Below are 11050 nucleotides of genomic sequence, written 5' to 3'. Positions count from 1 at the left end.
TGGCACACAATAGTTACTAAAAACAAAATAACCTAACCCTATATATATATATATATATATATATATATATATATATATATATATATATATATATTGCAAAAATTCCGGAACGATTGTCGTGTTCCAGAGAACTCTCCGGAAAGATATATTCCGAATAAAGTGGTTATTTAAAAAAAAAGTCATTTTTCAAAAAATTCATTTATATGGGTTAGATTATTAATACAGCAACTTCGCATTTTATGTAAATTTTGATACATTCCAGTATTTGATAAGAATAACTTTATTAGAGATTATGAAATTATGGATAGATGGAGATATAGAAGAATTTTCTACTATTTATGAATTTTCTTTAGTACTATTCATGAATTTTTTTTGTCTTTAATTATGACTTTTTTAGTTTTTGTTGAGTTATTTTGACTTTTTTATTACAACTTTAAAATATTATTCTGACTATTTGACTTTTTGACTAATTTTGAACCCCTAGCCTCGATAAATGATCGAGTTCGACCAATTTTGACCAGGTCCGCCTAATACCACTGATTACAACTAAGAACGAGAAACGTAAGCACTCAATTCTAAACACACTCACTCAACAACTCCAAACTAACAAAAAGAGGTTTAGTTAATGTGCTTAAGCTAAAATTTTCTGATTAATAGTCGAAAAAACCTGATAACTGATAACAACTAAGAACAAGACTATAGCACCAAGGGCACATATTTGTCCTAGAGGTGAAGAGATGTCCTTTTTATACGATGTCGATTAGATCTATCACAACCACTTATACATGAGTTTACACGCATATGACATACAAAGCCCCAAAAAACGGTACAAATTTTGATTGATCTTTTTACAATACTTCTAAGAGGTTCAATTGGGATGGAAATCTACCGAAACAAAAAACCATGCTCAGATAATGCAATCTCAAATGCTTCCATTCTTGCTCCTCTTGAAAAACCATTGCGATCATAAGATGAAATTTCATCAATTCCAAGATCATTACACACCTTAACAAGCTCTTCACCAACACGTTGTGCCACTTCCTAAAAAAATTAAAATCTTGTCAAACCCAAATTACGTGGGCCCATTTGTAACATAAGAGAACAATACACAACCTTATACTGTGTTTGGCATGCATTGGACTGAGAATCCGATGTTGATGGGACACAAATTACAATCTTTTGTCCCACCAAAAAGGGTTCTCAAAATGTTGTATATGAAAAAGACATAAATGCCCTATTCATCATGATCATTATAAATAGCCCTAGAAAGCCTGTCCAGTACAGTCTGTATGAGAATAACTTACAATGGTGGTAGAATTAGGGTTTGTACGAACTGATTGTTGCAGAGTGCTGCCATAAAATAAGCACTTTTTGTTCTGATCATCAACAAGCATCGCGTATAATTGTTTTTCTGAACAGAATACAGAAAGCCTGGGTTTCTTCTGTGTGCCATTGTACTACTCAAACCAAACACAAAATCAATGACATGTGAAAATTGAAAATGATGAAATTGGAAATATAGGGATAAATACAGGAAATAGCATTGTAATTTCATTTATTTGTGTATAATAACATCTTACTTCCATACCTTTTTCTGCAATCTTCTGTTCCGGACTTTTGGGCTTTCTACCCTAGTTCTGGCTCTTGCTTCAATCACCCATGGCTTTGTATGAACAGCTATAGAAAGACAATGGAATTAGTATACAAAAATGGTCAATGATTTCATCGAACTTATTTACAGATGAATTTCAAGATATAATTTCATTTAGAACTGAACTTCACTTACTTCTACTCTGAATTGGAGGAAAACTCAACGAACCATTTCCAAAGAGATCACAGCTCTTGAATTGTAGAAGCCTAGGGAATGCCTGAAGCGCCATATTTATAATTGCCTGTTAAAGATTATATTTACAACTTAATCAACCACTATGAGCTGCGAACTTCCACCTACGAAATGAATGGAGAAAATAGAAAATTAAGCTTGTAATGACATCATTAATGATAGAATATTCATTGGGCATTTCGTCGAACAGGTTTAAGGAGATAGGTTTCATCTTTAACCAGCAATCAACGACTCGACTGGACAGCAAAAGAATCGAGAAGTTGCCAAATTGATATGCTTGGTGATCGATTAATTGACAAAGCCAGATATAGTGCAAAAGTTTATGGAGAATGAAAGATATACTTACTTGCAGGTGTTTGGACTTGAACTGAAGAAGAAGAAGAAGAAGCAAAGAGAAGAAAACGAAGAGCCGGTTGCAACAACGAAACCCTAAGTCGTTTCTTCACTTGTCGTTTCCGGATTGCGACGAGAAGCAACAAAGAAATTGTTTTGGGTTTTGCCCGTTTCAACGAACTAATCAAAATTTGGTGGCCGTGTTCCCGCGAAGCGTCCCAGTGAGCAGTGGCCGTGAACCAAGAACTTTTGTAGAGAATCCTTTTTTAAATACATCGATCCATTTAATTACTCTCCCATGTATTTTAAAATTAAAAAACAACATAATAGATATAGTTATATAAATGAAGTATTTAATATAATAAATATGATTATAAATTACAATAAATATGTTTTCTCTTTTTTTATTTTAAAAAATACTTAATGTTTACATTTTGATATATATTTTTTAATTAACCCATATAATATATGGGTTTCACACGTAGTCCAACAATATATCTAAGTGTATGGATTTGACTTTGAAAACAAAACCATTTTTACGAAAGTTAGTATTAGCTTATTTAGAAGAAAAATAATGTTAAGAAAATTTTATTTGAATTAGTTTACGGAGTTTCAATTTTAAATAATTTAATAACATTTTTAATGTCTATTTGAAGAAAATATTAACTAAAAAATATTTTTAACAAAAGTATCCACTTGGTCATATATATATATATATATATATATATATATATATATATATATATATATATATATATATATATATATATATATATATATGGGACGGTTCATTTGAGATTAAAAAAAATAAATAAAGATTTTGAGATTCAACCTTAGCTACATATTTCTCATTTGTCATTCTAATACTTCAGCGCACCGACAGCAACGGGTATGTCTAATCATAAATGATTATATGGCAGAGAGGTATAATCATATAGAATTATACATGTTTATATGTATATGTCTAATCATAAATGATTATACATATATGTCTAATCTGTGAATGAGTAATCATAAATGATTATGACAGTTGGTAGCAAAAGAGGTGCTAGTGACAAAGGTGGGGGTTGTATAAGTAACGGAGGTGACAGTTGTGAGGTCGACTGGTATCAGAGGTGATGGTAGTGGTGGTGGCGTGGCGGTTATGATAGAGGGGATGGTGGCGGGGGAGAAAGGAATGGGCGGCGTTGTATAATCATTTATGATTATACCAGATCTACCACGCCAGTACGTCGGAGGGTTAGAGCGACAGATGTGAGATTCGTGGATGAGGTTGAATCTCAAGATCTCTATTTTATTTTTAATCTCAATGGAACCTACCTATATGTATGTGTGTGTGTATATATATATATATATATATATATATATATATATATATATATATATATATATATATATATATATATATATATATATATATATATATATGTGTGTGTGTAGGTTCATGTTGTGGATGAACTTGTGTGGACCTAGAGACTAATCAGAATTTAAAAAAACTTAAATCATTAAGTAAATAAAAATGGTTAGTTTGGTAATTTCATTTAAAGATAAGATAATTTCCACAAATATTCTTCTAAAATCATGCTAATTACATATATATTATATTAATTATTTTTCAAAAGTCATATTTAAATTGAGACTTTAAATTACCTGATTCATACGTAATCCTCATAGAACTGATTCATACGTAATCCTCATAGAATACTAGGGTTTTTTACGTTCTTGAAGTCTTTCCCCTTTTTCTTCTTACGTCGACAACAAAAATCACAATCTGTTCAATTATGGCGTTGGCTGAAGAGTGGCGTCTAAGTCACTACCTCCATTATACAATCGCTTCTGATCTTCTCCACCATCTCCATTTGTCCACTCTTCCCTTGTTGTTTTGCGAGATCGTGATGTGATTCTAGGGCTCGATTCTTTTCCCATCTATTTCGAATTTGAATGCTTGTTCTTCTGGGTTGGTTTAAAGGTTTTCAAAGAAATTGTGAAATCGTGATGTAACGTCACTTATAGGTGCTGATACGCCGACAGCCGATGAGTCCTTTCCGGCTGCCACCCTGGTGAGCCAGGCTGTACTTTACTCTAAAGACCTCATGGACTAGAACCCAGTCAGATCGACCATGCTTGATGCTTCACTCAACTGAAGCTACAACCAAAGGTGCAAACTAGTATAATATTTTTTAATCAATAGTCAATAATACATTGTTTGTTGGAGTCGCTCTTCAAATACTTCAATAGGTAACAAAATCAATCTTATATCCCTAATTTTTCACCTTGTAATTAGGGTTTTACGATTAAATCCAAACTATTTTGTCAATTTCTTGTTTACTTCTCTGGCATAAATGGAGTTCTTTACTACATTCATCAAGTCCTTGAAGAAGCAGGCATTGATGTTCTCTTACCAATTTCATTGATTGTCAAACACACTAAACATTCGCTTATCTTTATCTCTTGTAGAATTATATTCCCTTATTTCCCCAAGAACATTAACAACACTATTTGGCATTTCCCTATAATTTTAGATGATACCTAATGTAAATATTTGTAATTGTAAAGGCCTTATTGAGTTATTGCTTTTATCTTTTATCTTTACAAATGACAGATCTGAAAAAAAAAAAAAAAAAAAAAAAAAAAAAAAAAAAAAAGGTGCTCTTATTTAATAACTTACAAGACACAATGAGCATGTAAGTTTCATTTTTTTGTTTCAGTGATGTTACACTTAATATTCTTTACGAATGTAATAATGAACTCTCATGGGTGTAATCTGCATCAATATCTCCTATTTCCTTAGGTTCATGACCTTATGTTTAGTGGTCTTTCACTAAATTATTTTGCTTCTGGTTTCCACTTATTTTATTAGTCTTTACTTAATGGAATTTAGAATATCATTCAATTCAGATTTATGATTTTAGGATAGAAGCAATAGACTCAAGCTTAACCATACAATATTAGCAACAAGTTAAGTGATTTATTCTTAAATAATAAAAGCAAATGCAAAAATTGGTCAATGGTGTTATCGATCAAATTTCATTTTATAGTATTTGTTCTTTAAACAGTTAACATCTTTTGGATTTCACCTATAATTTCTTCTACATTCTAACAGAATATGATATCAAGAACACATGTTTTACGTAATACTCATGTTCTTACAGAATGCCTATTATTCTGTTTACAGGTCAATGGCATGGTATTATCTAAAAATGAATCTTTTTTACTTGTTACATTACATAAATGTTGGAAATAAACCAAGAGCAGATGGGGATTCTTCAAGAATTTCAAGGATGCTTTTTTAATATTTTTTATTCATTTGATGTATTTCTGTAACACCCGAAATCAGAAAGGTCAAGGCAGGAAAGGAATACCATAAGTTAAAGAGGGTCGACTCGTCAAGTCCAGGGAGGAACTCGGCGAGTCGGAGCGGGATCCGGGTGTAAAGTAAGTGCCCGACTCGGCGAGTCAGCAAGTGGACTCGGCGAGTCTGGTCTGGGTTGGGAAATCCTAATTCCGGTACTTGGTACCCTATTTAAGCACCTTATTCTCTTCCCTAGGGCTCATTTGCGGCCCCTATAGTCCAGAACCCCAAACCCTAGCCACCATAACCATTTTTGGAGCAAGATCTACCCTTGGTGAGGTAACTTGAAGCTTGGAAGAGAAAAGATTCATAGTGGTGCAAGAGGAGGCCTTGGATCCAGAGTTGGTGGAACTTTTTAGAGCATTTGGAGGTAATGAATCATTATCCTTGGCTTTCTCCTTTCTAGATCCATCTTTCACGAAGTTTTAGGGTTTCGTTGAGAGTATGTGATGAGAAATTAGTGCACAAGTTAGATCTGGAGTTGAAACTCCAGATCTAAGCTCTATTTGGATCAAAAATGCAAAAAGCCATGTTAGTTGCTATGCAAAAGCCATTCCCCATGAGTTAAGTTCCTCTCTAGCTTGGTTTTTTGTATTATGAGACAAGAAGCACGTAAAGTTAGCAACTTTATGTTGCTAATGGACTCTAGGAACCCAGATCTATTGCTTTGAGCAAAGGAGTAGCTCTGTGACTCGAGATTATGAGAATACATGTAAGGACTCGGCGAGTCTGGGAGAGGACTTGGCGATTCGTGCTAGATACCAGGCTTGAGTCGCGTAGTAACTCGGCGAGTCACATGGGTAGACTCGGCGAGTTGAATGAAGATAGGCAGGAACTCGACGAGTTGGAAGAACAATTCGGCGAGTCAAGTCGCGAAACCCCAAACCCTTCGAGTTAAGACTCGAATCAGTGAGTTGAGTGGGGACTCAGTGAGTTGGACAGGTCAGGACTCGGAAATCGGTAGACTCGGTGAGTCAGGGGATGACTCGGCGAGTCGAGTCGCGAATGATAGGATCCTGAGCGTATGAACTCGGCGAGTCACTAGGCTGACTCGGCGAGTAGGGTCAACCTGGAAGGTTGACTTTGACCAGGACTTTGACTTTGACCAGAGTTGACTTAGTTGACTGTTGAAGGGCAGTTGGGACTAAGTGTTATATTTGGTATTAGTAGATCGGGGAGTCATTGGAGTAGCAGTGCGGGAGTTGTCAGATAGCGGTCAGAAGGGTATTAGCAAGAACTTCAGCAGTGCAGGTGAGTTTCCTTCCAGTAGGAACAGGTCTACGCCACAATGTCGGCCCGTTTAGTTAGCGGTAGTTCCGGACTTCGGTCCGATGCAGTAGATCAGTATGCTTGGCATCTCTATGATTCAACCATGTTTATGTGTTATGTGTTCCGGACTTCAGTCCGATGCAGTATGCAGTATATGTGTTTATGCTAGTTGATATGTGTTTATGCTATGTTATGTTCAGTCAGTTCCAGACTTCGGTCCGATGCAGGGGACAAGGTCTCAGTTAGTCCGGGCTTCGGCCCGATGTAGTTTCTGGACTTCGGTCCGATGCAGGGGGCAAGGCCCCAGTTAGTCCGGGCTTCATCCCGATGCAGTTTCCGGACTTTGGTCCGATGTAGGGGGCAAGACCCCAGTTAGTTCAGGCTTCGGCCCGATGCAGTTTCCGGACTTTGGTCCGATGTAGGGGGCAAGACCCCAGTCAGTCCGGGCTTCGGCCCGATGTAGTTTCTGGTCTTCGGTCTGATGCAGGGGGAAAGGCCCCAGTTAGTCCGGGCTTCGGCCCGATGCAGGGGGCAAGGCCTCATATAGTCTGGGCTTCGGCCCGATGCAGTTTCCAGACTTTGGTCCGATGCAGTGGACAAGGCCCAATATGTGTTTTATATGTTATTATATGGTATGTGATAGATTGGAGGAGCTCACTAAGCTTCGTGCTTACAGGTACTCAGTCTTTAAAAGAGGAGCTCGGGAAGATTGCGGTGCACACACCATAACTAGTCAGCCTGGGATGTCTTACTCTGATAATAAGTTTATGTTTGAAATTAATACTATGAAATTATGTTATGACTTATGATACGGTTTTCATAAATGTGGTTTTAGTAATGTTTTAAAAGAAATTTTTAGTCGAGAAAATTGGGTTGTTACAATTTCACTTTATAATTGTATTTTTAATTTCATTCTTATAAAAGTGTAAACAAATTCAGCAAGAATATATCTTTTACATTAACCTTTTTATCTTTCAAATGATATGTTATTCAAATGCAATGTTATTCTGCAGAATTTGTATTCTGACACTCTCGTAAAATATCATCTTGTTAGAATGTCATTCTGGCAGAATAAAAAATCAAATAAAATTGAAAATAACATTAGAATTAAAATTGAATCAAATAAAAAAATCAGAATTCAAAATAAAAAGAATAAAATATCCCTTAAATTCTGAAAATTTCATTAATTAAACTTATGTTTCCTAATTTGAAGATAATGCAAATATACAATATTACCCTTCTTTTAATTAAATGACATACATTCTATTTTCTTTAAATTAATAATCATGGTAAATCAATTTCTTAAAATATCCAAAATTATTGGTTAATATTCATCAATACATCCTATATATATATATATATATATATATATATATATATATATATATATATATATATATATATATATATATATATATATATAACTTAGAATTTCAAGTATAAATCTAAACTCTGATGAATAATTCTGGAATTTCGAGAAAAAAATTCATTTTTTCCTTAACTCTAACAATAAGTAAAAAAAAAACATATTAATGTGAACTTTATACAGGGACGGAACACAAGCACTACAACTAGGGGGCCGGAATCAAAACTTACTTCATAATTTAACTATATAAGTTAGTTTTATTTTGTTCAAAATTATTACATATTAAAACTATAAACAATAAAATATATAAAGACTGTTACATCGTTCTATTGTACTAAGTTGTAGTATACTAAGATCAATTTCAAACATCTTATTTCGACATATACCATTTGAGGTGTGAATTTATTTGCAGCTATATCAAACAATTCGCTTTAGAATGCATAATAAACTAATAAATATATAAAAAGTAAAATATACATATACTTTATCTGTCAGAGAGTGTAGTTGTGTATAGTCATAATCACCAAAAAAATACTGAGATATATTAAACCTATTTTATTCACTATTGTTCTGGCCTAAGGTCTAGAAAGATAATAAACAAAGATATAAAGAAAAAAAAAAGAGAAACAAAGCTACGTACCCGAGAAGTGAGAACGAAGACTAGAAAAGAGCACGACGGTCGGCGGACGGCGGAGGTCAAGTTTCAACGGTCAACAGTCCTTGCTTTCGCGACCAGAGAGAGAGAGAGAGAGGGAGAGAGAGAGAGAGAGAGAGAGAGAGAGAGAGAGTACGCTACGAACGTGGTGAACAATCCGGCGACCGGAAATGAATACAAAACAACTGTGGTAGGCGGCGTCGTTCTCCGGTGAGTTTCGTGAAATAGTTTCCCGGCGTCGGAATAAACTTTGGATTTTAGGTTTAAACATTTCAGTTTTCTTAACCTCAAACTTGGGTTAAAATGTTTAATTTTTTATTTAGATCGTGGGGTTTTTGTAGTTTTAAATAAATTTTATGTTTCTTATTTTATATAATCCTAAAGAAACAAAATTGGTTTTAATTTCGTTAGTATTTTCCGAAATTTTTGTTACCAGCTATTCCTATCTATATTATGTATATTCATTCATATGATTAGGAAACCGGGTGGGCAAAGATGTCATTCTAGTTTTATTTTCTTTCAACTTGATTACGAAATAATGTATAAACATGTACTAGGACGTAAAAGCGGGGAGGCCTACGGCGGTCCGCCACTGACTACAGGGGCGGATGCAAGATTTTAAGATAAGGGGCTTCGACTATCAAAAGTTATTAAATAATTAGGAGTGATTGTGAACAAATTTTGATGAATCGATTGGCTATATAAATTAATAATTAAAATAAAAATAAATGTGATGGTGGCGGTATGATTACATAGGGCTCAATTTTGATTATCTCTTATATGCTATTGCACTCATTGTTTTTTCACTATAATAATTGTTTTCTAATAAATAACCTATATATTAAGTGCAAGTTGATGTGAACCCAAGTATGATGATAAGAATTATAAGTTGTTGCAAAGATGAAGGGCATAAAATATATATCAGTAATAAAGCAATGGGCTGAATATTTGATTCACAAAGTCAATTGAAGCTTACTAAAAGACTGAAGGGTGTAAAATGTTCATGTAATTGAAGTTTATTAAAAGATTGGCGGGGGCAGGACATCCGGCAGTCCCCCATTGCCTCCGCCATTGACCGACTATATATGCTATTAGTGCATAAAATTAAACATTTTATTGAAATGTAGTATTCAAAAACTCAAAAGAATATAAAAATCCATTAAAAAAATATAAATAAATAAAACTTTGAAATATGAACAATACGAAGGAAATGGTTACTTTTAAAAAAAAAATGTTTATTTTCTTTGAAAACCCGTATTTATAATAATTAGATTACTTAATTTCCCTTAAAAAAATTGATTAGTTTATTTAGTGGTAAAAAGTGTATTATAAAAACAATGGTGTGGTTTTTAAATTGGGAAAAACCGAACCAAGTCGGCTTGATATGGTTTTACCTCGGAAACCAACCTTCAAAACTATAGTTATATATACTAAACAATTATATTATATAAATTATAATATTATTAGTTTATTGATATTCGTCTTACTTTTGGCTAAAGGTTTAGACTATAAACTTAAGTGGGATAATTCATTCTTTCTTTCTCAAATCAAATCTCAATTCGAAGATGGAACATAAGAACCCTAACGCTTGATGAGTTGTTACAACTCTCATCGGGCCACATATCAATCCTTGATTAACTATTCTGTAAAATAGATAGGGCAAATGTCATATTAGTCCAACCAACTTATCACGTCTGTTTTAAAAGGTCACTAAAATATTTTTTTTGTACATTAAGGGAATAAAGTAGAATGTGACTTGTTGAAATCGTCCCTTAACCCCTTATAAGGGGCCACTCAATAATAATAATATAAATATAAATTAAAACAAATTAAAAAAAAAGTTTAAACGTGATCATAGGCATTAACCCATATTCATCCCTCCTTCTTCGTGTTTACTCTAAACACTGAATCCACACAACATCACCTCAAAGCCCATCAAAGACACCCTCATCTATTCCATCGCCGTCTTCTCTTGCCGGAAACCTCCACCGACAACCAACCACCACCGGTATCTACTTCACATCCTTGTACCGCAATCGATCGAACCATCTTCAGAAAAATCAAACACCTCATTGCCACAATCGATGTCCTACAAATTGATTGAAGAACACATACACATACAAAAACAAATCTAAACTTGGAATGCCCTTAAAGCTTCAAAATTGTCAAATGGTAATCAAATAAATCCTTCTCTAATTCTTCATGAATGAACATCGTGAGAAATTGATTTAT

The 11050-nt window shown here is 34.0% G+C and overlaps 1 protein-coding gene and 1 long non-coding RNA gene across 3 annotated transcripts; one reads left to right on the top strand and one right to left on the bottom strand.

The window, feature by feature from the left end:
- Positions 1-740: 740 nt before the first annotated feature.
- LOC145100674 (Ribosomal L18p/L5e family protein) lies at positions 741-2451 on the bottom strand. Of its 2 annotated transcripts, none has more exons than XM_079037856.1 (5): positions 2190-2451; positions 1787-1892; positions 1589-1677; positions 1305-1457; positions 741-1041 (listed from the first exon to the last, which is right to left on the bottom strand). In XM_079037856.1, the coding sequence occupies exons 2-5, from the start codon at positions 1878-1880 to the stop codon at positions 886-888; spliced, it is 492 nt and encodes a 163-aa protein (XP_078893982.1). In that variant the 5' UTR covers positions 1881-1892; positions 2190-2451; the 3' UTR covers positions 741-885. The 2 variants fall into 2 exon arrangements, with proteins under 2 accessions (XP_078893982.1, XP_078893980.1); XM_079037854.1 differs by having other exon boundaries at positions 1787-1947; positions 2190-2450.
- A 1370-nt stretch (positions 2452-3821) lies between these two features.
- Positions 3822-7759, top strand: LOC145097251 (uncharacterized). Its single transcript, XR_013704295.1, has 2 exons — positions 3822-4334; positions 5352-7759. It is a non-coding gene; the product is annotated as an uncharacterized LOC145097251 (long non-coding RNA).
- The last annotated feature ends 3291 nt before the right edge of the window (positions 7760-11050 follow it).

This window comes from Lactuca serriola, chromosome 4 (assembly GCF_051521515.1).
Source record: "Lactuca serriola cultivar US96UC23 chromosome 4, Lser_US96UC23_V15, whole genome shotgun sequence".
Taxonomy (NCBI): domain Eukaryota; kingdom Viridiplantae; phylum Streptophyta; class Magnoliopsida; order Asterales; family Asteraceae; genus Lactuca; species Lactuca serriola.
Note: the sequence above shows the minus strand (reverse complement) of the source record. Positions and strands in the feature narration are given on the sequence as shown.

Coding starts and splice junctions, on each gene's coding strand:
- LOC145100674 (XM_079037856.1), bottom strand. CDS start 1,880: ATGGCGCTTCAGGCATTCCCTAGGCTTCTACAATTCAAGAGCTGTGAT. Junction 1,458..1,588: donor ACAGAAGATTGCAGAAAAAG/GTATGGAAGTAA, acceptor TGGTTTGAGTAG/TACAATGGCACACAGAAGAA. Junction 1,042..1,304: donor ACCCTAATTCTACCACCATT/GTAAGTTATTCT, acceptor TAATTTTTTTAG/GAAGTGGCACAACGTGTTGG.